Below are 26,332 nucleotides of genomic sequence, written 5' to 3'. Positions count from 1 at the left end.
TCTTTTTAAACAGTGGTTGCATGCTTATGTAATTCTTGGATTCAGATACATCAAACAGAATTTATCCTGCTAATATTTACAGATCCTCCTCTAAGTCCACATCATAGGGACCACCATCATATTATTAGAGTAGTCACTCTTTTTGAATATCTGTGGTTTTTATATGGTTATGTAATTTAGGGAAGACAACCCATATTTTCCAAACCAAGTAATTAAATGTTCTACTTTGATTGAAGGGGGAACCTAATGTTTTATTTAGATGGCCACTAGTCCAGTCCCAATCCAGTTTAAAGGTTTTCCATTCAATTATTAAAATCTGGCTGTCCTTATAAATCTCCCTCTTTGCTACTATAGCACAGTAGGAATACATTTGCAAGTGTTAGATGTGATCTTTTCTATAAGCTGCTATTGACTGGGCTGCTTTTGACCGGGCATTTCAGCCTCTCTCATGCGGTACTAATGTTCGCATCAAATATTGACACAGCTGTGTCCAGAGAATGTTTGAGAACTTTCCTATTGAAAAAAAATGAAATGAATACTGTGAATCAATGAGTCTTGCATGGCACAAGTCCACATATCACAGTGCCCCCTGCTCACTTGATGCGGATACAGTCATCATTTCTGCTGATCAGGATGACATCTAGTCTGTGTTATTTCTGGTGTCTGCCAGTCCTGTCACCGTCTTTCCGCCCACTGACTGACAAAAGCCACAGACAACAGCAGACCCAAAGGCTTTATCCAGGCAGACATGCTGAGAGACTGTATCCATCAGCAGGGAGTGGGCAGAGAGGTCATGAACTGCACTGCCCCTCAGCTATCTGTTGTAGTTATCAGAATATTGTGGTGCGCTCAGGATCTCCCACAAGGTTAGCTTATGTTCAGAGACTGATGTGCAGAACCTGCTGTGTTTGTTTGTGTTTTAAAGAGAGAGACAGAGACGCAGAGCCTTGATGAATAAATAAATGTGGGGCCAGTGGGCTCAGGCATAACTGATGCTGGGGAATATATCAATCCATCAGCCCTTCAAACTTTTTCTGGGGTGATCAGCTCTACTTCTAAACTCCCAGAGGCCGGCCAAAGTTCAGCTACCATTTACCCCCCAAAATATTACTCACCATTCACAGTGAGCCTTACTTGTTCCAGATACTACCAGTATGTCTTAGTATATATTTTGTATATTTTACATAACACCGAGAGTCAACACTTGCAAACAAACATGTACATGGGACTGCAGCAGTGACTGCTAGATATATTTATCTTGTACTGTTTTGAGTAAGCAGTGCAGATTGCTTATATCAAACTGGGAGGTTAAGAAATTTCCTGCCTAAAACTCTGGACTCAATCTAATCCCCCCTGTGGAGAGTGCTCTATTGTCAATATGGAGGCCTGTCTGCTAACTTAATGAGGATTAGAGCAGCCTAGTTGCATAGGACATTGAATCAATGCTCATCTTTTCTACTGATTGGACTCTGTACCCTCGGCTCATCTCCTCTTTAGGTTTTTATCACAATCAACTTGGTTTTTTAGCCTTTTTATGTTTACAAAAGAATGTTCAACACAAGAGTTTAATGTGGTATCTTCAACAAAAATACATATACAAAACAATCCCGAATGAATTGTGTTGACTTGTTTTTTCTCTGCAGACGAAAAAGAGGAGGGGATACTTGGCAGCATACTCCTACCAAGCTTTCATATATCTATGCTGTCTGTGGATGATCACATTAACAGAAAATATGCCTTCAAGGTCAGTGCATAGTTTCATTCCTGTCAAACTTTGTTAGACTCCACATTTTATGGTTGAGTACATAAAGTACAGAGTACAAAGTACAGAGCTGAGAAAAGTAAAGCATCAGTATTAGTTTTTGGGGAGAAAATAAAATGATTAGAGCTGAAAATAGAAGGTACTTTTGATCACTGGTATACAGTTTGAAGTTAGAAAGTAGTAGTTTTATTGTGGTGGTCTTATATTGCCACAATGTTTACTAAAGCATATAAACTTAGCTTTTATGTTTACTTTTCTTTGAACATGTTTTGTCTTTGCTTTGGAAATAATTTTCAGTCGCATGACAGTGAAGTAATGCAAGTCATTCTTTTAAAACTGCTTTTAAAACTAAGAAAGCCAAGAAAACACATGCAAGAGTCATATCTTTGCCGGCTACTGCCAGTGGTGTAGCACTAGTGGATCGTAATACTCTTAGTTGACTCGGAAACCCAGAGTAACTGGGCAACAAGCATATTTTATGGGATCTTAGTGGTGTGTACAGTATTTGACTCTGGGTCCGTCATAAACCCTAAGAGACAACAGAGTTGTTCTGCCAAGTACAGCCAAACACAGACGCCCAGGAGTCTGCTCAAGGCCTCTCCAACCACACAGCCCACTCCTTTTCCAGCTCAGACTCAGGCTGAAAGAGAGTGAGTTGAGGTACAGCAGGGCACAACCTCTTCAGTTTACAGTCATTCACTTGGGGATGGGGTGACTGCATATTTTTCATTCTGAACTTTTCCTGTCTCTTGTTTTTGTGGCCAAAATGACCATGTCATTAAAAGTTACTTATTTCTCAAGATTATTCTGAAGTAATTGGAGCAATGACGGTGCTCTTTTGTTTTTCAGACAGTGGTAAACAGGATATTGAGGTTGTTCACTAAAGATTTTGTTTTTCTCTTTCTGTGTCTGGCTATAACAATATATTGGTTTGTTGACTGCGAGGGAACAGAGCAACAACGGAACAATATGTCTGCCATACAATGAACTGCATGGTAAGTCCTAAAGCATTGTAGCAGATTTACTGCCCTAATCTAGTGGTATGCATGAAACTCAGGTGACTCATGGTTTGATTTATGTGGATGGTACAGATGCCCACAGACAGGAGTGTTTCGCAAACCAGCTTTTTCCAGCAGTATTTGCTACGAAATCTGACATGCATTAAAGTCACTGTTGCCTTAAAAAGCGTCTCAACAGCGCTACATTCTTCTTGTTTAGTGATAAACTGACATAACTGCAAGCAACCTCATTTACCAGTCAAGGTTAAAGCACTAAAAATCACATTTGATTTGATTTTTTGTCTCCTCTCTTTCAGGTTACTTTCTCTGTGTGTCACTGTTCCTGTTCCCAATCCTGTCTATTGTCACAACAGGCAACACATCCCAACATGAGGACGTACTATTTTTGCACAGACACAGCCAAAGAAATGGAGTCTTGGATGAAAGTAATGACAGACGCTGCACTTGTGCACTCAGAGCCGGTCAAAAGGTTTGTAAGAACATCACTAATACAGTAATTTTAAGAGAAAGCCTGAATTTTTTTTGAAGTTGGGAGATTACAGTGGGTTGTTTTGCTTTTGAAAGGAGAAAAAGACATTTGAGGACAGTTCTTAATGACTTGCTTGGTTTATTCCTCCATCCTGATTTTCTTTTTTAGTGTGTGTACCATAAGCAAGTGCTTTTAAATCCCTCTGTTAAGCCTGTTAAGTTCTTTGGCATCAGTTCAACACCCGCTTTTGACATTTCTGGTCTCTGGGTTTGCTGAAGAAGCTGTGAATTTCTTTAATATTATGTAACTATGTTTTTACCATTGAAATTTATTACTGTAACATACACAAGAATGCCATGTGCATGTGGGCAAGTGTGTGTTGTGAACGCATGATGCAGGTGGTTCAGGGGATGTTGTGCATAGCTGCACAAGCTGATCAGGATCACTGACTCATCAGGATAGGGTTTTTTTCCTTCCTTTTTTTTTTTAAACTGTGTAAAATGTCTGTTATTTGGCAGCCAGCCTGTCTAATGCCCTCCTTTTTACATGGGCGAGCAGAGGCGTAACGGTGAAGTGCTCTGTAATTACACAGAGCAGTAGTGCCTGAAATCCACCGGATAGCACTGTTAGATGGGACTGTGATGCTCTCACAAGACTATTTAACATTAGAGAATTATAATATCTATCTAGTTAAGACTATCTTAATTTCAAAGTGTCAAATGTCTTGTGATCTGTGGACAGTATCACATCTATTCATGTTTTAAGTTGGTGGTCGGTGTTAAAGAAGAAGAAGATACAGTAGCCAAAACCTGATCTGTTAAGGACCGTTTTCCCTTAAAGAGTTTCTACAGTCTCCTCCAAACAAGTATGAGTAAATGCACTCAGACTTTCACAGGGCTAAATGTGTGCTCTACTGGGCTGGTGGAGCCACAAAAGGCTGGAGAACACATTACTGCTATTTAAGAGGATACAAGTGGAAACTGTGAAGGAATGCTTTTCCTACTGCCTTCTTATTGGTAACCCAGTGAGCCATGCTGCGAAGGGGAATTTGCAGAACTTTGAAGTCGTGACCTTGAGTCGGTCTCAGGCCAGGGAGTAGTGGTGTCTATTACCTCTTGAGACCTCCCTAATGACCACAGAGCTGTAGATAGGTCTTCTAGAGAGGAGGTAGAGGGGAGCTGAAAATGGATTAGCAGGGTCTGAGCACCACCTTTGAGATGTGCCCTGACAGAGGCAGTGTTTTATTGGGGATATCTGATTTCCTTTTACACGCCTGGTCTCCTCTGGCAGCTGGAAGAGACATTGTGCAACTCTGCCCATTTTCTTTGCACTTTCTTTTTATTTCAGAGCTTTTACTATTATAAGAGTTCACAGAGGTAGTGCATTAGGTCTACATACTTGATATAATGTCTTAAACACCTTTTACTGGTGATGAACACAAAAGAATATCCCTGCTGCCAATTTCATCTAATGTAGTTATCATCTTCCCATTACTGCACACGACAGATCTTATCTGTCTTGATTTCTTCTTCATACTCACACCTTCCGTTTGTCTTTTTCAGGTTGGACCGGCTAAAAGTGGAGCAGTGCGGACCACAAGAGATCAATCATGTGGCCAACCACAGGCCACCACTCACACAGCCTGAAATCCAAAACAATGAACGCAACCGTGAGGTCGATCTTGAGTGCACTGCCGCAGTCACCTCCACCACGGCAGAAGAAGAGAGGAAGCAGCTAGATGCTGAGCGCTACGGTTTCCAGAAGGACGGGGAGGAGCGTGAACGTCCACTCACAAAGATCAACAGCATCAAACTGCAGCCAGCCCAGGCAGCAGCTGTCAAAGCTAACTTCACCTCGCCGCAGACTCCAACGGAGATGGATGGGCCACACCAAGTTAATGGGTCTGGCGAGCAGTCTCCGGCTGATGGGACCGGAGTCCCTCCTCAGCGAAGTCCCACCCATGACCCAGACCGCACCCTGAGCAGGACCAGCTCTATGCAGCAGCTGGAGCAGTGGGTTCGTACACAAAGAGGACGTAACCAGGATGATGACACCAGGAGGTTGGTTTGATTATAAGCCTTTTGAAGGTTTAAAAAAAAAAAAAAAAAAAAAAAAAAATATGAATGTTTCGGTTATTTTATTGTGTGATTTCAAAATATATATGCAGCAAAAGGAGGAAATATGCCAGCACATGTTTTTTTTTTTAGGTTATTGCACAATCTTGTCCTACTTCTCCAACAAGAAGTGGAACTTTTCTAAACTTAGTATAATCTAGAACTGCTGATTCACCTGCATCCTGAGACAGGAGGGATTCTCCGTGGCCACATACAGTTCATATGCAGACTCAGATTTTCCAAAGTTTTTTAGTCCCATTTCTTTCTAAAGCTGTGCTGTTTAAAGCCAGAGGATTCACACACTTCTCACCATGAATTAAACACTTTGACATTACACTATTAACTGGAAGTAGACCTGGGGATAAATAATAGCCAAGCAGAGCTGTTAGCCAGAGTCACTGCCTGCCACAGACCCTGCTGTGAGCGCTGTCTCTCTGCCTGCTTGTCCATCTGTCTGTCTCTCCATCTGGTTGCCCAGCTTGTGCTCATGTTTGACACAGCCTTGTCTCTTTTTTCCCCACCCGCCCCCTGAATAAGTTGATTTTGAGAAATGGACATACACACCTGCTTTGAGCAGTGCATTAACTTAAGAAGATTATGATGCATAAAACCACAACAAGGCCTTGGCACTCGCCATTCTCTCTCCATTCTCTCTCCATTTGTGTTTGTCATTACATGCATGTCCTCCAGAGTGATGTTTACTTTCCATGGAGTCACAAGCTTTTCTTTTTTTTCCTTTTTAATGCCAGTGTTCTAGCCAGGATCTGTCAGGGAGTCTTAATAGGAAGCTCTCATAATGCCAGCTGCACTGACTTTGAACCCACTGTGGAAATGGAGCTTTTCATAGCTTTGATGTCACTGGAAAGGTCTAATTTGTCCTGAGGGGGGGTTCTTATTTCTCTTTATCTACTAAATACACACTTAGAAACACATAAGAAGAAGTTAAGACACATTTTCACACATACAGTAACCTGATTTAAGTAGTGTGCTTTTTAGATACATCTAGAGCAGAGGAAAGGTTCCAGTTTGAATCTGTGTAGAAGACTAGACTTGCAGCTACAGTGTTTTAAACAGGCAGATCAAAAAACTTTTACTGATGTGCTATTTCATAACATAACATTGCTTTGATGGCTGCGATAGCTAATAAGATATATTTAGGCGTTTTTATCTGGTATTTTTTAAATGCAGAGACATTAAGGTCTTATTAACCTTAAACAATGTCTTTTCCTAATTGAATTTCCCAGTTGAAGAATTATTCAACTGTTGTACTAACCTAACGCCTCTGAGCGCCGGTGGTAAAAGCCTAATAAACATATATAGATATCAAAGCAGGTCTTTGCTAAAAAAAAACTACTAAATAATAATATTGATTATTAAACTCTTTCACCAGTTGTCTGTGTGAGTGAAGTCTGAAAATCTTTTCAACTTCTTCAGCATAGTTTCTGTTTTTCTTTTTCCCCAGCATCACATCATACCAGACACTGCCTAGAAACATGCCAAGCCATCGGGTGCCCTATATGCCTCATTATGGAGATGGCTACCGCAGTATGCCCAGGAATAGCATGGCTCAGCGGGACAGCATCTGTAGTATGTCGCCATCATTGTACGACCAGGCCCTGGGTCCCTCGCCGGTTGACAAGCGCCGCTCCATGCGCGATGACACTATGTGGCAGTTGTATGAGTGGCAGCAGAGGCAGGCCTACTGCAGACAGCCGGGTCTCTACAGCAATATGGCCAGTCCCAAAACCATGATCAATCTGTCAGAGCATGCCGCGCCGAGCCACTCCATCCCTCCCTCGCCCTCCCACGGCTCCCTGTCGATGTACGGTGGCTACTCTCCAATGCGATCCTACAACATGAACAGTGCTCATTCCGAGGTTTCCTCCCCCATCTACAGAAGAGACATGAGCATCGACAGACGGCACAGGCCTCAAGTCAACAAGGTCAGTTAAGGCACACATACATGCTGAAGGGATGATTCAGCAACATAACAAAAATAATTTATCACTTACATTTAGTGGTATCTAGTTATAAAAATAGTAATCGTTTTATGTTCTCAGATTCTGAGATACCCATCCCTCAGATTTCTGCATCCACACTACTACAATTATGTTGAGTGGAATTTTGTTTATGGTTCTCCCAGTATTAAACATTGTCATAAAAATCAGCAACAACATTTCTTTTAACAATCAGTGTCAGAACATGATTTTAATACTTTCCATTACAGGTACTTTCTTCTGAAGACATCACTCATAAAAAGTGTTAACAGTGTGTGTCGTTGATTATCCACACACTTCTAGAAAAAAAATTGATTATATTTTTAAATGTCATTTTTGGTATGTAATAAGACAATCTCAAGAGAGAGAGAGGCTGTCAAAGGTCCACCCACCAGCTTTTAGAGTGTTGTCAAAATGTCAAGAACAAATCCATGCACTCATTTTTGATGTTTTTTGCAAGACAAAAAAAATCAATCATCTTCACTGTATTTGTTATCTGAGATGGATATCGCAATACTTTAGCATATAAACAAAAAATATCAAGATAATTTAATGCCGCTATTAACAAAATGTTTCTTTGTATTTGGGTATTCCTTCGGCTATGGTTATAGATTATTTGAAGCAATCCAAGATGTAGCTGACAGGCATTTTTGTTTTTGATTTGCTGTGTCCCGCAGTATGCCTACCCACCTGATAGGAGGTCTATGCCTGTAGGGATCCCAGTCCAGACTATCACTGCCCAGTCTCTCCAAGGCAAAACAGTGAGTCCTTAACTGAGTCGTCCCCTCTTGCGTCCATCACTGTCTTCTAACTTCCCAGGTTTGAGTTGGTGTTCTCCTCAGTGAAGAGGCGTGTATGAATTTCTGTAATGCACCACCCAGTATTTTCACGCTTGGGTTTTACACACACAGGGAGACGGATCAGGCTATTTTCATCACGCCACACTCCCTACCCCACTCCCTCTTTCTCTCCTTCATTTCCCTCCAAGAAGACATTGTGACAGAATCTTCAGGCAGATTTAGGCACAGCTCAGATGCATGTTCCAAGTGGTTGGATTTAGGGTATGTTCACTTCAGGAGCTCCTTAGACTTGCTGCACATAAGTGGAAACGTAAAAACCCTGTCACTCACAGCTCTTTAAGCCAGATCAGGAATTTATGTCAAAGCCGTACACAGTGCTATGTCGTCATGGAGCTGGTAATGTCTGAACTGGATTCTGTAATAAATGCTAAACTGTCCTTCTGTTTTGACTGGCCCCTGTAGAATTTGCATGCTGCTGACAGCGATGACACCTTGGATAATCTCATGGTCCTGATAACTCAGTACCTGAATATAGCAACTGTTCACCTATTGGGAACCTGATACCTCTAAATCTCCTGTCCTGGTGTGTTCTCTCCTTTCCTCTCCCACCCTCCCTGCGGTGTGTCCCCGTTTCATTTTGGCTGTATGTCCCTCCCTCCCTCCCTTGCAGCCTGAGGAACTGACTCTGCTGCTGATAAAGCTGCGGCGGCAGCAGGCAGAGCTAAACAGTATCCGGGAGCACACTGTAGCACAGCTTATGCAACTAAACATGGATGGCGACAACCCAAAGGTCAGGCCCCCAGAGATGCTTCTGCAGGCGTGTGTGTTAGCGTGTGGTGTGTATGCCATCTTTACCCACTTCCATTATCCATCTTGAGCCAGAGGATTTTTTTCTGGTCTTCACACATGGCTGATTTATGGACAAAGGCTCTAAAGAAGGCATTTTCTCCATAAAGGACCGTGCTTTGGCTTGAAGTTGTCCAGATCAGCTACTTTAGAATCAGCTTTTCCCAAATGTGTGAAATGTCTGGAGACAAAAGTAGAGTTATTTTAAAACTAGGATCTAACTCTGTACAATTGATGAGATCATCACATTTGAACCATTTCAACAGGGCAAGCAGTTGATTGAGTCATTTTACTCCCATGAAAAGTCCAGACAGATGTTCACTGAAGATGAAACTTAAGGCCATTGGCTAAAACAGTGACAGGCTAAGGAGGTCAAGACAAGTGGCAAACCTAAATGTTAAATCAGGATTTTTGCATTTTAAGTCTCTTCTAAGACATCAGACTACAGATTTGACTGTTACTGATGTAGGTCAAGCAGGCTTGAGGTGGAGAATAGTTGAGTGATTAGGGCTTGTAATCACTTTTGCGCTGTTTTTTTTACAGACTGTTCTACAATTTATTTGTTTACCAGTATAGCCAAAAGATGGAATCCTTATCTTATGTACTAGTAGTGGGTTAGTATCAGGATACTCACACTTGGTGTAAGTGTAGTTAAAGTATTATTTCAACTTCAGCATTACTGCACTCTTTGTTTTTGGCCTGTACTTGTTCAAAATTGTACATGTCATTTGGTCATTATGGAGCTCTAGTCCAAAACTACAGTCATTATCTCATATAGTACATCTGGTACCTAACCTAATTTTTTCACCTTCACTGGCCCTTCCTTCCTTTCTTCCTGGTGAACTTTGGTACAGTCCACCGAACATGATATGCTTGATTGAGAGTGAGTGAGTGTAAGAAAGAAAACAGGACTTCCTCTTCTTTTGTCTCACTCTCCTGTTGCCTTTTCTTTTCTCTCCTTTTCTGCTGCTGATGCTAGAATGACATTCTCTCCCATCACCTCCAAAGGAACCTCATGTTTTTGGACAATCAGGTGGGGTAATGCATGAATGCATGGCCCTGTCCCCTGCTATCATGAATTGAGCTCATTTAATGCTTTGTTATTATTATATTTATACATAATATAATTACTTGCATAGATTTACGTATTAAGATTTATTTCTATAGAGATAACTACTTGGATCAGTGTAACATTGCCAGAGCAATAGTCTGCTAGTCTAGTTGGGCCCATTCATTCATTAGTCTGAATACATACCCTAAACTCACTGTTAGTTATACTTACTGGATATTTGGACATTACTCTGTATAGTAGGGAGATGTGGACAAGCTTTATATCTTCCATATAAAGTACATATAGAGAAGCGTGTATCATATTGTTGAAGTAAGTGCCTGCAAAGGATTTTTTTTTTTTTATCACTCTGAAGTGCTTTGAGAGTTTGAGTAATTACAAAAGTACACTGTCAGTACTCAGAGGCACAATAACACATTTCTTATAATGATTCTAGACAAGATAATTTCATATTGAAATGAGCTGGCCTCCAATTTGTGTAACCATTGAGAAATATGTAATTTTGATTTTAAAGTGAAGGGATGTGGCTTAACATTTATAATCTACAGCCACACACATTGCAACAACAGTGCTAGCTATTTGCAGGATTATAGTACATCAAGGTTTAACAGGAACATTCTTCTGATAACAAGTAAGCGTCTTGGGAGTTTTGCACTTCCTCCTGATCCTTTTTTAAAGCATCTCTTATTGCTTCTCATTGCTGTACCCATCCCTGTCCACTGTAGATGCACGTGTTTATGTTTGAGTCTGCTTCATGAGAGAGCGCAAGTGAGGTGTAACAACATTGTGGGTGTTGTCTCTGAAGTGAAGCACTGCTATAAACTGACACTTGCTATATCGCTCCTCTCCACACTGGACTAGATGAAGGAAAATGACCCTTTAATCGTCATGACTCACACTTTGATTGAGAACTCTGCCCCAAGGCCTCAACTTTACCAGCAAGTAAGGCCAGCCAAAGGCTTTGCTCCGCCTCATCCTCACCAGTCGCTGTTGTTCTTTTTGGTCTGTTTTGCAATGCTCCTCCTTTGATGTCCAAGTCCCCATGGCATCTTGAGACTGGTTTCCCTGTATCGTTTGTATTGCCAGCACCTCCTCATCCATTGCTTTTGACTGTTCCTCTCTTATTATGAGAAGTCATGCCAAATATGGGCATGACTTGTAAAAGAGTAGTCTGATGTGTATGCTTCACTGTTCAGTTAAACCCCCTCCTCACTCTCAGGCTTGTTTTCCAGGGCTGGATACAGTTTACTCTAGAGGTTGCTATGTGTTTAGAAAACATTCAGCTAACTCTGGGACTAAATCAAAAGCTAAAGCTGTGGTTACACCCACATCATTTAGGTAGCAAAGCCTGTAGTCTGCACCCATCTTGTTTTGTCTAGTGCCCTAACCAGTGAAGGTCAGTGTGTGATTTTTCATAACCTTTTGCAGAAAGTGTTCCCTCTAATTAGTCACCTGGACTTGGCATGGGGATTCTAATTAGTGTGACTTAATTCTGCATTGCCAGACAGTCACTTGTCAGCACAGTTCATCACCAAATACTATATCTATTTATGAAAAAAAGATACCCAATTTAAAACCTGTTGGGAATTGTTTTTGTAGCATAATTTAAGCACAATAAAGTTAATTGTTATTCACTTTTAGCACTTAAGATGCTTTATTATTCCACTGTAAAAAGAGATATGCCACTCAATACCCTGTTTGCAGTTCATTTGGAGTCTACTTTTTTCTATTGTATTTAAATCAGTTTCCAGTCAGACAAAAACTGTTGTTAGTGAATGTAAGTGCTTTAAGACTGGACACACTTGAGCATCAACTGTTGAAAAGACTCTATACCTAATATGGACTGATGAAGATGAAGACAAATGTTTTCTAGGTAAACTCTTTCTTTTTTCTTGTCTTCATTCCTTCCCCCTCACCCCCTCTTGTCATTCTGCCGATGGAAAGGATAAAGAGGGCCGGCTTGTGTGTGACGATGGCTATGACATCACTTTGCCACTTTTGTGAGCGCCTGTTGAGGTGTAAAAAGTGCCGCTGAAGACTGCTCCCACCCACCCTCACCCCATTACCCATTCATTGGCATACCAGCCCGGCAACAGCTGCATTCCCACCTGTTCAGCTGCCAGAAGTCTGTCCTCCTCCTCCCTACGTCACTCGTAGTCCACACCACACAACACCACAGTCAAGCTCTCTGAGCTGTGGACGTGTCTGCATGCATCTTCTGTGTGGAATGCCATGTGGTTCTTAGGTCCCACCTGCTTTAACTGTACTGTGTGGTTCAGCTGAGGAAAAAGGTGTTAAGAAAAATGTGTGTGAAAGAGTGCAGGTGTGAGTGGGAGCTTTGGTATACAGTGGAGTCTGAAAGTATTTTGACAGTGAGTCAATTTTTTGTTGCTTTAACTCAGTAGGCCAGCATGTTGGTTTTGAAATTAAATAATATCATTGAAGTTTAAGTGCCAAATCCTAGCTTGAAGTATTTTTAAGTGCAGGGTAATGAACCTAAACATACACAACGACCAAAGCAACCAATGTTTTGAAGGGGAAACTGATATGTGATCTGATTTGTGATATGGTGATATGTTTTACCAGCTGAAGACCAGGCTAAAATCAAAAAGGCCCAAGACAAGCAAGAAGGGAAGCTCCAGTTGAGTTCTAACAGAGCATCACAAAGGAAGATGTTTGCTGATGTCTGTAGGTTGTAGACTAGCCAACATCAACTGATATGATTGTTTATTTCAAAAGCATGTGAATTTTTCAATTAATCAAGAATATAAAGCTGAAAGGTGGCACTATCTCCTTATGTGTCATTATCTAAATTCATATCCAATATGAGAACAAACACGCAACAACATGGAAATATGTCACTGTCCTAATATTTATGGACTGCACTTGTATCTTGTATCTAGATTTAAAAGAGTGGTTGAATAATGAAGCATTATGTGATGAATGCATTACTTGGAAACATGGGATCCAATGCAGTTGAAATCATTTCCTCTGTTTTTAGCAGTACTGTTTTTTTAAATTTGAATTTTAAATAAGAAGATGAGTGACCATAATACAAGAGAAAGATGAGGATGCCCTTTTTTCTTTTCTTGGTTTTATACTACATTTATGTAGTTGCATAAATGTGTTAACTGCAGTCCAGTGTGATATTAGTAACATCCTGAAACTGCCTGTTTTTTTTACTGTACACTATTTAACTGACTGTATTTTTGCCTGGATTCAAGTAGCTGAATACCTGTCTATAGTTTTTGCCAGCATTATGAGGTTCTGTGGTTAGCATATTAATCTTGGATGTTCTTTAGGTAATATTGCATTTACTGCAACACACACTCATTTGAGTACAGCTATGAGACAGGCAGAGTCCTTGGACCAAGTAGCTGCAGAGGATACAGCTTATGTGCTGATTCTATAGTTCAGCAAGAAAGATTGTTTAACATGACTTCCCCTTGCATTTCCAAAAAATCCACTGCATTGTGCTGATTGAGACAAATGAGTGTGGCTGATGTAACAGGAGGCACCAGAGTCATCAGAGGAGAGACTGTTAAGACTGGCCACTCTCCCATTGTTGGTGTGCTAACTTAGATTGTCTGATTCAGTGAAATGTGAGTTTTTACTTAAGGACTAATACTGTGGCTCAGTGAGACAGAGTCTTGTCATGACACTGCATTAGATCTCCAGATTCAATGCATGTGCATATTTGGTGTCTCTGTCTGATGTTCTGTCTTTCTTCACAGCTGAGTCCAGAGGACTACAGAGAACATGCCTATACGTGTATGCCAGAAGAGGTGGACATTGATGTAAGTTCAGTCTTGCACTCTCAAATGACTTCATGCTCCATTCAACAACTGTCCACAATGGGTAACAATTATTTATTATTCTCTCTTCAGACCAAACTTAGCAGGTTGTGTGAGCAGGATAAAGTGGTGAGGACACAGGAAGAGAAACTTCAGCAGCTGTACAGAGAGAAGGTGACTGCACACTGCACATCTGTCATCTTTACATTCTTACACAAAACCCTGCTTACAAGGTTGTGGTGCCAAGTGGAAAAAGAATGAACCAAAAAGAATACACAGTTTATACTCTCTTTAAATTAAAAGAATAGCTCAAGTTCAGTTTATATGCACAAACCTGAGAAAGAGAGAAAACAAAACATGCATGTCTGTTATAATGTTTAACTATAGCCTAGCTACTATCATCAACTTGCAAGAGCTGTCTGGCTTGCAAGGCTTGCATAGCCATGTTGTATTTAGCATATCTGACTGTCCACTGTCTCTTAGATGGTACCATTGTATTGGTCACTGCAGTGTTGACAGGAAGAGAAAAAGTTAGATTGTTTGATCAAATGAATAAATGATAAAGTGTTAATTGTAGTAAAATGTGTTTGCTCATAAAAAATAAATACTCAAAATAAACTATGACATACTCATATTACATTCTGAAATGTTTGGCTGACTAATTGATATGTCAGTTGAGAGAAAACAGTTTTGGTTATGGATTAATGAATAAGTAATTGTAAGTAAGGATATCAAACAGTGACTGGTTCATAATTTCCCAGTTCAAGTTTTTATGCCTCCATGCTGGCGATAGCTAGGGCCAGAGGCATAATGGTTTCGGGTTGTCCATCCGTTCTTCCATATGTCCGTCCCATTCTTGTGAACACAATATCTCAGTAACAACTTGAGGGGATTTCTCCAAATTTGGCACAAACATTTGCTTGGACTCAATTTGGCCCAGTTTTGGTGAGCAAAGGTCAAAGTTCAAGGTCACTGTGATTTTGTATTTTATATCATTGGTCAAAGGTCAACTTCACTATGACATCACAATGTTCTGCAAAAACATCTCTGGCCATTATTCAATGTTGTAACTCAGCAAGAGGAGATTGTGACCATATTTCCTGCAACTTGACTGGTTTTCAGAGGCATTTGTTATTTTTTATATTGTTGGGGTTGAAATATCTGAGTTTTGGATTGTTGATGAGACAAAATAAACAGACATTAGGCTAATAGAAAGGCTGATGGGTAGAGATGGTCATTAGTTTTGACATTTTATTGATTAAACAATCACTTAATCACAAATAATAATCACAGTATTTAACACAGTTTAATAGTAAAGAAAGTAAGTTACTTGCAGCCATACTTTGTTTTATTTAATACTTTGCAAGAAGTAAGGGAGCTATAAACAAGGTCATGGACCAGAAAATCTTTGCTGCAGGCTTAAATAATCCGTTAAGACTTTTCTAAAGTTAGCTGATCGGAAAGGTTACGTGACAAATTACATACTCATGCCGCATGTGTATTTGATATGTTGCGTGTTTCTTCAGCACACCCTGGAGACAGCACTGCTGTCAGCCAGCCAGGAGATAGAGATGGGCTCTGATAACCCAGCTGCCATGCAGAGCGTCATCCAGCAGAGAGACTTACTGCAGAGCGGCCTGCTCAGCACCTGCAGAGAGCTGTCGAGAGTCACTGCTGTGAGTCATACAATACATTCACACACACAACACACACTCATGCTGGACACTGATGTTCTCTTTCTGCAGGAGACAAGAGTTTTTCTGACATTGTCATTCACAAAGTGCATCTCTCCCAAACCAGGAGCTGGAGCGGTCATGGAGGGAGTATGACAAGCTGGAAGGAGATGTGACTCTGGCTAAGAACAACCTGCTGGAGCAGCTAGAAGCACTAGGAAGCCCTCAGGTAGGATAATTCTTGAGACGGAAGCTGTACTACTTAAATCTTGCACCACTTGTGCTGTCTAAGACTGGCATGGCATAATAGTCAGGCTTTGGTTGGAGTGGATATACTGCAGGGCTTCAAAGCAAGCTGAAAATGTGGCAGGTTCTCTTGAACACCTAGTTATCCTTTTTGTAGACACTTTTTTGACTTTGGGGAAAAAGTAAAGAAGATTTCTGTCCTCCAGTGCCCTTAGCCGAGTATGGAGGGAGTTAACTGAGTGATCAAAGTAACATAGTGAGTGATTGATGACTGTGGCGATGATAGAGCAGGTCTTAATTAAGTCTGTCTTTTATCTTGTCCTTCATCATGCGAGAGGTGTAGAAACAGAGAGAAACCACTCAAACAGTTATTCCTGGTTGAGCCTGGGCCTGAGCCAGTGCTCATTCAGATGAGTAGAGAAGTCAGATGGCCTGCAGGGGGTCTGGACATCCTCTTCTTAAGTGCCCTTCACACTCAGACAAACCTGTCATCAGTAAGGAGGAGATAATTAGGTGTCCATTTCTCTTGCTCTTCTGTTCTCCCTCCATCCCTACTTTCTTCAATCTAACTATAACCCTCTTCTCATCTCTCCTCTTCACTCTGAGGCTAATATTTCTCACAGACAGTAGGAGCTTGAGCAGATCAGTGTCTGCACTGACTGCACACCTGAGCATAATAATAATAATCTCCCCTCTTACTAATGCACATTCCCATCTCTTTCATTTTCCTCTGCGTCTTGCTCTGTCTCTTGCATGTTAATCTTACATCATTAGCCCAAGAAGTCATAGTTGGAGGTTAATCTCCAAGTGATGTTTGGTGATTTGTGAACATCTGTGTGTTTTTTGTGCACACCCAGACAGAGCCTCCCAGCCAGCAGCACGTCCGCATCCAGAAAGAGCTGTGGAGGATTCAAGATGTAATGGAGGCCCTCAATAAACACAAAGCTCAGAGAAATGCTGTTGATGGGATGGGTTTCTATGGGCCTAAGACCAACTTCAGTAAGCACAAAAATGAGGTGAGGCACCACTAACAGAGAGACCAAACAGTAACAGAAGATAAATCAAAAAGTGTTTTGATAATCATTTAACTGTGAGACATTTATCAAGCAAAAAAAGTTACTAACATTTGCTGGGTCCAACTTATCACGTGAGGATTTGTTGTTTTTGGCAGAGATAAGTTACCCAGATCTCCTGCAGCTGTTTATATGATGATCAACTTAAGCTGAGGGCTCAAACTGACAGTTGTGCTCATGGGCAGTATGAGTGGTGGTATCTGAGTGGATGTGTCAGTCATGCTGTAACAGCATGAAGACCTCTCTCTCTCTCTCTCTCTGGCTAATCAGCCGGTTTGCTCTCCAGTGGGGCAGAACTACTCAGTACCAGATGGTGGTTGCCCGAAAACGTACGTGGTGGCACCATGTGTCACCTTGCTTCCTGTCCTGTCATGCCCTGTATAATCCCTAGGAGGAGGACTCAGTACCCCCACGGCCACCCCTACCTCAGTCCTACGAGCCCAACCCCCCTACTGTGCCCCCTATGCCCTCTCATGCTGGTGTGCGCCCATCATCACTCCACAGGCCGGAGGACAGGAAGTCCAGTCACAGGAATGGCACACACAGCGTAAGCTTGTTGACCCATTGACCTCATGGTTGACCCTGCCCTCAGCTGTGTCATCACATGTCATTGCTCGCTGTGATGGTTTTCATGTTCATTTTGCTGGACATCTCGTGTTTTGGATTGTTTTTGGTTGGATCATATCCCTTTACTCACTTGATGCCATACTTCATCTTTTTTCAGGCAGTTGGATGAAGCCTTGTTTGTGTGTGTTTTTTTTTTTTTTTTGCTCCCTTTTTAATTGAGTTGCCACCTTCCTTTTCTGTGTCTGTTTGTGTGTTGAAATCTAACGGTTCTGTTTTGTTATGTCCGTGCCGTGTTTGAGTTTGATTGTCTGCCTGCTGCCTACTTTTTCATTTGGCTGCAGAACAGTGTGTCAAACTCAAACAACATGGGGAGTTTTTCTTCAAGCTGTATATATTTTATATGTTTGTTTTAAGATTGCACTATTGGTAAAAGCATAATTTTGTAGAAAAAGTCAATTTGCCACTGTCCTTGAAGTCACTCTGTAAGAGAAAATGTCACTGTTTTCCAGTGTTGGACATCTCAGTTTGGAACCAAACTCTCCATAACTAAATCAGCGCTGTTCTGCACACGTTAAGTTTTTTTTGTTGCTCACCTGCAGGGTCCAGACTACAGGCTGTATAAGAGTGAACCAGAGCTCACCACAGTAGCCGAAGTGGATGAGAGCAATGGAGAGGACAGATCTGAACATCCGTCTGATAGAGAACATTCTGGAAACAAAGGTACAGTAGAGTAAGTCCAGGTAACATGATGCCAGTTTCTGATAACTGTGCATTTTACCAGTGAAGCCCAATAAATGATAAAACAGATGCTAACAAAAAAATCACTTGTTTCCAGTACTGGTAGTAGCCATGGTTACCATGGTATTTACCCAGGCATTACTTTGACACAGAGCATAAATAGGAGGTCAGGCTTTTCTCCAAAGGCATAAGTTAGGTCAGTATATCACAAAGTACCTTGACCATTACTTGGTGTTCAGTTGTTACCATGAATACAGTGGCATTTACACAAGCATTTGCTTGAATCTAATTTACACTGTGTTAATCACCCTAATCACCATCATTCAAGTGTCAACACATTATATTCTGAGAGCTCCAGTGATGGCAAGCTAAGCTTCACAAGAAGGAGGGCATATTGTCTGTCAACAGAGATGAAATGATAACCAAATCATACCACCCAGGTTTTTACTGGGTTGGAATGTGGGTCAGTGCTGGGATAACTTAGTTATTCTATTTACTCGACTTCATTTGGACATTATGCCACTAGATATTCTCTGTGACAAGATGGATTAGAATGACCTAAAGAGCAAATTGGTCTAAATTTGATTTGGTGAAACAGCTTACAGAGCATAATACAGGCCTTCTGAAGTTGAATAATTACACTATAGCTCCACACTTGTTCCACACCACCACACAATCGATAGCAAGTAGAGCTGATGTTGCCTCAAAACACTGCTGGTAGTACAATAATGGTTGTGAGAGTGTACTTGATTTTATATGTTTATATTTTCATATAATATAGATACACAGATTTAATCCAACAGATAGAAAATATTAATTAATTCTCATATTCTTAAGTACAAGCTAATGTTAAAGCTTATGTGCTAATATGTCTAAAATATGGATCATTAAGATTTTCTTTTATAGTGCAAACATCCTTTATTTTAATTTTGTGTAAACTCACTTCAGTTATAACAATATCTTTTCTAAAATATAGTTAACTCCTCAGTGTATATGTGTTATAGCATGTGCTTTGCCATTGAACGAGGTGGCTTACTGACCTCTGTGTCTTCACTCTAGGGATGTCCTACCCAGTTGGCATTGTCCCACCGAGAACCAAATCTCCAGTGCCTGAGTCTTCCTCCATAGCTTCGTATGTCACATTAAGGAAAAGCAAGAAGCCTGATCCTAGGACGGTGAGTTATGGAACTTAAGTTCTCACTGCTCGGATGTGACCTCAAATAGCAACTGTAAATTGTTCTTTGCATATTTAAACTTTTGGAACGCCATATTGTACCAGATATTGCCATCAGTTGTCGAGAACAAACTGAAATGTAAAAAGGGGACAACTTTCTAGCGCCTGTTTTCCTATGTGGCAAACCACACCAGACATGTGGCAAATGCCTTTTGCTCTTCTTTTCTTGTTTGTGATCCTCCTGTGGGCAAGAATGAAGGGGCAACCCCTTAATTTTCTTTAACGGCATTTAGTCCCCTCTTGATTGATTGTTCTTAAGCTGTTGGTTACATGTGCAGAAGAGGCCACTCATCACGTGGCTGGGGTGTGACTCATGCTCTCAAAACCAGGCTGTTATAAAATAGATGCCAATCTTGGTTTATACAGTTTCCAGCCTCAAACACTGTCAACTTAAATATAGTAACCATGTCATTAGTGTAGGGTGTGTCATGTTTTTAGTGTGTCTGTTTTGGAAAAAATGGATGGACATACAGTATGAATGAACATATGTCAATTTAGTTAAACGTAGTTTTCCTTGGAGGGCAGAAAGTCCATGGCAGTGAGTGTGTCACAGGCCTGTAGAGCTCAGCATAGGCTCTTGAACAATCTGGACAGTGGGGGGGCTGTGTCCTCGGGCTCTAGACTGAATCCAGATCTGCCAGCCCCTCCAGCATGGCTAAAACCTGAGAGTGGACAACTGCTCCTTAGTTCACTTCACACCATCCGCCATGGTCATCAGCCTCTCCTGCCCAGGCATTAGCAGGCCCCCAACCTCTCTGAGTGCACCCATGTGTACCAGCAGGAGCGTGTGAGTGCAGTAAAGTGGTCAAGTTGTTTTCATATGCCTTTGCACTTCTGCTTTGTTTGATTCCAAGAGAGTGAACATTAAAGAGCCATTTCACCATTATTATTGTAGTAATTATGTCAATCCTGAATGTTAACTTTGTTTAAAGAAGCAAAATGTTTTTCCAGTATGTGCAGTATGGGCAAAGAAAACACAATTATTCTGCTCGGTCAAGTTTAGACTGTTGTCAACAATACTCACTATTCATGGCAAATGCTGCATCATGAGATCTGACACAACCAGACCATAATTCTCCACACCCCAACTGTGGCTCTGTGCAGTAAAAATTGACCATGGTGCCATTTGTGTCCTAGCTTTGAATATCTGACAGTGACTCTACATTATTATTAAGTCTGCATGTTTGTGGTTGTCCTCTCTGGCTAACAGGAGCGTCCACGAAGCGCAGTGGAGCAGCAGCTGTGTGCTGTGGAGAGTGGCCGGCCCAGGATGAGTGTGGAGGAGCAGCTGGAGAGGATTCGTCGCCACCAGCAGGGAACCCTAAGGGAGAAGAAGAAAGGCCTCAGCATCCGGGGTAGCAGCCAGGAGAAAACACCCTCTCGCAGTCACTCATTTACTAAAGAAAACCATTTCCGCAGCATGCAGGTATTGGATGACAGACGCAGACATTTGGGCACCAAGGCAGCACCAAAGTGGAGAATAGGTTGGAATTCTGTCATGTGATCGGATCTCTCTGTATTTTCGTCTTGTTTGTTCAATGTCTTTTATAGTCCCAAATGAGACGCAGAGATGAGGTGATGAGCAGTGACATTCAGGAGCTGGAGGCCTCTCTCAGGCAACAGGAGGTGGTGAGGGAGCAGGAGACGCCCGCCGAGGAAATTGCCCGTCTCAAAGAAGCTTCACAGGCTGACCACTTTAATGTGGACCGAGAGGTAAGGCACAGCAGTTGGCTGTCTGACTCATCAGACCGAGAAGACTAATATTGTCACTGGATAATTATTTAGCAAATGCACACCAACAGAACATCAAGGATTGTGGATGTATTGAGTATTAAATCTGGAGTAATTAGAGAATGTGACATATTTAAATGGCATTACTATTTTTAATACAGTGAAACTAAAGCAAAAGATGTTATGAAAAAAACTTGAGGTTGTAACTAAATGCTGTGGTAATTTAAAAGTAACACACTCACAATGTTGTAACAATGGTACCTTACAAATCACTGACTGAGTGAGTGACTGACTGACTGAGATATTTGTATTACCCAAATATCACACTTATTCACACATGCTTACTGAGGGTGCATATAGTAAAATTAAATAAATGTGTGTCCTATTTGGCTTACTTTGAGGCCTTCCTTAGAAATCAATTACATTATTGTACTACTTTATCATACTTTTTTGAATCTACCAATAAGTAAAGTTGCAAAACTCTGCATCCATTTTTTTTCCATGTCAAACTGAGTATTACACAATGACTCCTTACACTAACATTTTTTCATAGGCTGCCTGTAAGCTATAAACTTGATTTCAAGGTGCTTCTTGCTGATTTTGAAAAGTTCATGGCCTTTCTCTGGATTACATCAAAGAACTTTCAGTTTATGTCCCTGACTGATCTCTGCATGCTGCAGAAAGTCTGATATTGTGTTTCTCACTCTAGGATGTAGCTTACAGTGATGCTCCATTTAGTTCTAACAGACGCAAGATGTGGAACAGTCTTCCTCTACTGAATGATAATGATGATGATGATGATGACGATAATGAGCATCTGTTATTTGTTTATGACTGTCATTTGTTTATTTATTCATTTATTTATTTACACTTTTAGCTTCTGCCTGTTTTTTTTTTTTAATTTGTAAAGCACAGTGTATTCCACTCATTTGTATGAAATGTGCTACATGAAGTGTTTGTTCTCTGGTTGCATTTCTTCAGCTTTCTGTGCCTGACAAAGTGCTGATTCCTGAACGTTATGTAGAGTCAGACCCTGACGAGGCTCTGAGCCCTGAGCAGGAGGCTGATAAGCAGAGGAAAGTTGACCGCATCAAAGCCCTCATAGCAAAAAACAGGTAAACACCATCGTGATCTATTGTTACCAGTAACTATTTGTTAGCAAGGACAGGCCTGTATGGGCCTTTTATATTAGATAGAGATCCTTTGGTGAAAGGGCTATCTGTGCCAGTGAGCACTGATATTTCCCAGCAGATTTCATGCATGAGATTCTTTCTAAAACCCGAGGGGTAAGTTTGGGGTCATAGCAAGACATAACCATAGATGGCTCAAAAGGGACCACACTGCCTTCCTGCTCTTTCTGTGCAGATCAGTGCCTTAGATGTGCAGAAAAGTGCACGTTTCTATGTCCCAGCCACTGTGACATTTAGATTCTAAATGTCATCCCCCTTGAATTGATTTAAATGAGATAGCTTGTTTGTCTTGGGGTAATTGTGTTTATTGTGAAATTATGTTTTAGAATCAAAGTTGTTGTATACTGTATACTACAGAAGTCAGTTGTGTATGTGTGTGTGCTCCTAGCATGCAAAATGTGCTGCCTAGCATGACTCTAAGCCCAGAGGAGGAGACTGAAGAGGAGGTTACTGTACAGGAGAAAGAGAAGATGATTAATATCTCCTACGAGCTGGCAGCTGAGGCCTCCAAACGCAGCAAGCTGGTAGCAGGTACATTTCTAGAGAGAAAGGGGGGGTGTGGGTGATAAAAAGAATGCATGTGATAAAACAAAAGCTAGTTGGAGCCTGTCTACTTTACAAGCCTTATTTTATGTCATGGTTTGTTAAACTGCAGCTGCTTCCATTGAGCATGTGTTCAGTCATTTATCATTGCAGTCTCATTAGTTTCTTCATTAATTTCATTGACTTCAGTGATTATTTGTGTTTGTTTTTGGCCATTAAGTCATGAGCTACAGATGGAATTTGTTTTCGTTATTTTGTGTGTGTCCGTGAGTTTATCATGTTGCTCTGTTTTGTTGCAGTGAAAAGCCTGTCGTCCTCTTCCCCACCCCTTCCACAGTCTCCTAACACACCCCCTCAGCTCACTGATGGGTCTCACTTCATGTGTGTGTAGTAGCACCAGTAAGGGCCTTCATCACCTTGTTTTGTCCATACTCACAATGCTAAAGTATTCTCAGTATTTTAATTGTTGTCTCTGGGGAGAAAAAAAACATGTGCGAATGAAGGGATTCATGTAAGTTATATAGAAGCAAAGGAGGGAAAATTGTTACTGTATGGCGTGTTTGTATGTATTCTGTGTTGCTGTAGCTGTACCCACCACTTTCTCCGATGTGTGGTATTTCTTTTGGTAGTGTGTGTAGTTATTCACAGTATTTGTTGTTGCCTACTGATAAAAATTTAAAGACCGTAATATTGATTTTACTTATTGGACATAGGGAATCCTATTTATCCAGTGCCTGCTGCTATTTTTGGAGCATAATTAAATTTTTCTCACCTTCTCTTTCTGCAGCACAGGCTCTGGCCTCAGTAAAAACATACACATGAAGGAAACAGCAGTAGAAGTATAAAGATGCCCCTGAAGACTTACCCAAGGACATCAGCACAAGGCCACAGGCCCACAGAGAGTGAAACTGCCTACTCTGTCCTCTGGGGTCTTAACCTCTGACTTCTGTATGCTCACTGTGACGTCTTAAGCTCTGATGCCACAAAAAACTCTTTTCTCTGTGACATTTCTCTGCAATTGCCCCTATTTTGGGGCGTCACACTCTCCTTAACCTGGTGAGACAGCTTTGATTCTGTTGTTGCAGTTCCATTTTCAGTTTTTACAAGGCTTTTAAGTTTATTTTTAATATTTATATGGTTTTATTAGGTTCTTGTTTGAATATGGGCTAATGTCTGTCTGTAGATATATATGAGGCTAATAGACAGAGCTCTGCTGTAAGCCTAAGGGCCCGTGATTAAATGTTTTTGGCCATGCCACATTTTCCATTCATGTTTCACCACCTGTCCAAAAAGGTTACAAGAAAACATTTTCACATCATTTGAGTTCACTTAAGTCTTTTATAATTCACTCAATTTGTTTTTCAGGCATTGGTCATCAGCCAACCATTCATATTTATCCATTTATTGTAAAGAACATTTGTCGATGCAAAACATAGAGATATAGATTCCTCCATTATAATGAAAGGAGGAGCCACATTATTGCTGCAGACTAAGATTATTTGTAATTTCTCCTATTTCTGGGTTGTAATTATTTAAAAATGGGATCATTTGCAGTCCCTGTGGCGTTGTTGCCGACAATTGTGTGAATGTTCTGGCTTAAGTCACTCTATACTGTCTTTTTTTTTTATTGCTGAGAGATCTATTTAATTGAAAGATGGAAAAAATCTGACTTTGGTTCTATTTTATGATATGTTGGTTTGAAGTCCTGTAACTAAAAAAAAAAAAGATGAGCACATGTAAAAAGCAATAAAAATGTTTGTGGATCCAGGATAAATTTTTTTTGTGTGTACAAAGTGTAATTATCAGAGGTTTACTGTGTATATAATGTACATGGTACAGCAGGATGGGAGGATGTATCCAACATATGGTTACGTACTAGATTTGATTGGAAATGTTCATATCCCATCTGTTTTATATCATGTTAAATAAATGTTGCTGTTCTTAATGAGTTGTTGCATTTGTGTCCTTCACCACTTTTGTAGATAGTTGTAATGGTAACACTAAAGGTAAAGCCATATACACTTAGTCCTGTGCCTCAGATCAAATGCCGTGTTGTCTTACAACATATAACTTGTGTTTAGTCAGATTATGTATGGAAATACTGTCAAAAGTATGAGAATTTTGAGAACATTTAAAAGTTTATGCTTCAATAATGAATACATTATCAGCTTCATCAGAAATAATCATGTAAAGAGATGAGAGAAATCATTTGTTTTGGGTCAAACTATGAAGCCCTTGGTATGAGTGATGGTCAGTGTAAGTATAGAACTGTGGCTCCCTCTTGTGGTCATTGTGCTGCCACAGCATTTGCCATATGCTGCAACTCCCAAACACAAGTTTTATGGTGGTGGATGCCTCAACTTACCAAGAAAATTCACAAAGCTGAAGTTGGAGATAATAATAATAATAATAAAAAAGAAAATAGGTACCACTTTCAAATAAGGCACCCTTCATAAAGGGTTTATACTTGTATCCAATGGCCTAAATAACGATTAACAAATAATTTACTAATGCTTTATAGATAAGTTGTAAGCCATTGAAAAGAGCAACTTTTTCTAATAAGCCACCAAGTCTAGAGTTACTTGTTAATAAGATATTAATAAATACATTTTGGCCCAGACACCCTACAGGCTTTATCCAGAATATAAGTGGTCCATGTATCTACCTGGTGAACTACATAACTGCATAAAAAGATAAATCAAGTGTCCCAGTGGAGGAGGAAGAGCACCAGCTAAAATAATTTTTCACAACCTGGCACCCTAAAGGTTATTCTTATTGAATGAATGAATGAAAAAATGCTACTTAAGCATCATAAACATTATATTACATTACTTTCAGAGGCAAGAGAAAACAAAAAGAACGGAAAACAATGCATGGTAGTGTATACATGTATAAATACATTATATAAGATATAACCTCAACAAATTAAACATACAGGACTCTCATATGTCCATTACAGACATTTAACAAAAGCTGAGCTACGTCAAATGTCTTATATGTCAATATGTACTGTAAGGAACAGTCATGTGTCATGTCAAGCAGTACTGCAATGCCCAGCAGACATTTAGAGGAAAAGTTTAACTGGAAGATGATAAAATGGACAGTAGAATATACAATGCAATTCATTCTCAACCTCATCTACATCACACAGATGACTGCATTCCTTGGACTGAATGAAAGCATCCTGTTTCAAATCGACCTGTGAGCTCTTGTCAGGTTCATAGGGACATAAAATAATGACATTATGTTCTCAATTTTGATTCGCTTGATATTTCTCGTGACAATTTTTTCTTAATATTTGACTATTATTAACTTATAATAGGGAACATTAGGAAAATTGCTAACGCCATTGTATTGTCCAAGACCCTCAGCACATAAATGTTGATTCTAAAAATACACTTCAGTTATTATGCGTGGTTCCTGAAGGAGAATCCCCTGGCCTTAACTGGTGAGCCTTTGCTCTAATA

The 26,332-nt window shown here is 40.5% G+C and overlaps 1 protein-coding gene across 23 annotated transcripts in view; it reads left to right on the top strand.

The window, feature by feature from the left end:
- Positions 1 to 24,810, top strand: part of LOC130176857 (pleckstrin homology domain-containing family A member 5-like) — an 82,282-nt gene extending 57,472 nt beyond the window's left edge. For 3 of the 23 annotated variants that reach the window (XM_056388226.1, XM_056388219.1, XM_056388220.1), the window contains 22 exons: positions 1,644 to 1,744; positions 3,135 to 3,250; positions 4,813 to 5,310; positions 6,827 to 7,307; positions 8,039 to 8,122; positions 8,832 to 8,951; positions 9,987 to 10,040; positions 10,938 to 11,018; positions 13,811 to 13,873; positions 13,964 to 14,044; positions 15,397 to 15,546; positions 15,671 to 15,772; positions 16,647 to 16,805; positions 17,254 to 17,409; positions 18,029 to 18,149; positions 19,227 to 19,342; positions 20,612 to 20,827; positions 20,953 to 21,114; positions 22,114 to 22,247; positions 22,711 to 22,853; positions 23,165 to 23,264; positions 23,653 to 24,810. In XM_056388226.1, the coding sequence (XP_056244201.1) occupies positions 1,644 to 1,744; positions 3,135 to 3,250; positions 4,813 to 5,310; positions 6,827 to 7,307; positions 8,039 to 8,122; positions 8,832 to 8,951; positions 9,987 to 10,040; positions 10,938 to 11,018; positions 13,811 to 13,873; positions 13,964 to 14,044; positions 15,397 to 15,546; positions 15,671 to 15,772; positions 16,647 to 16,805; positions 17,254 to 17,409; positions 18,029 to 18,149; positions 19,227 to 19,342; positions 20,612 to 20,827; positions 20,953 to 21,114; positions 22,114 to 22,247; positions 22,711 to 22,853; positions 23,165 to 23,256 (3,230 nt within the window). In that variant the 3' untranslated portion in view covers positions 23,257 to 23,264; positions 23,653 to 24,810. Of the gene's footprint in view, positions 1 to 1,643; positions 1,745 to 2,624; positions 2,758 to 3,077; positions 3,251 to 4,812; positions 5,311 to 6,826; positions 7,308 to 8,038; positions 8,123 to 8,831; positions 8,952 to 9,986; positions 10,041 to 10,937; positions 11,019 to 12,020; positions 12,139 to 13,810; positions 13,874 to 13,963; positions 14,045 to 15,396; positions 15,547 to 15,670; positions 15,773 to 16,646; positions 16,806 to 17,132; positions 17,410 to 18,028; positions 18,150 to 19,226; positions 19,343 to 20,611; positions 20,828 to 20,952; positions 21,115 to 22,113; positions 22,248 to 22,710; positions 22,854 to 23,164; positions 23,265 to 23,652 lie in introns of those variants that run through there. The other 20 variants (XM_056388223.1, XM_056388243.1, XM_056388225.1 and 17 more) reach the window with 14 other exon arrangements.
- The last annotated feature ends 1,522 nt before the right edge of the window (positions 24,811 to 26,332 follow it).

This window comes from Seriola aureovittata, chromosome 10 (genome assembly GCF_021018895.1).
Source record: "Seriola aureovittata isolate HTS-2021-v1 ecotype China chromosome 10, ASM2101889v1, whole genome shotgun sequence".
Taxonomy (NCBI): Eukaryota; Metazoa; Chordata; class Actinopteri; order Carangiformes; family Carangidae; genus Seriola; species Seriola aureovittata.
Note: the sequence above shows the minus strand (reverse complement) of the source record. Positions and strands in the feature narration are given on the sequence as shown.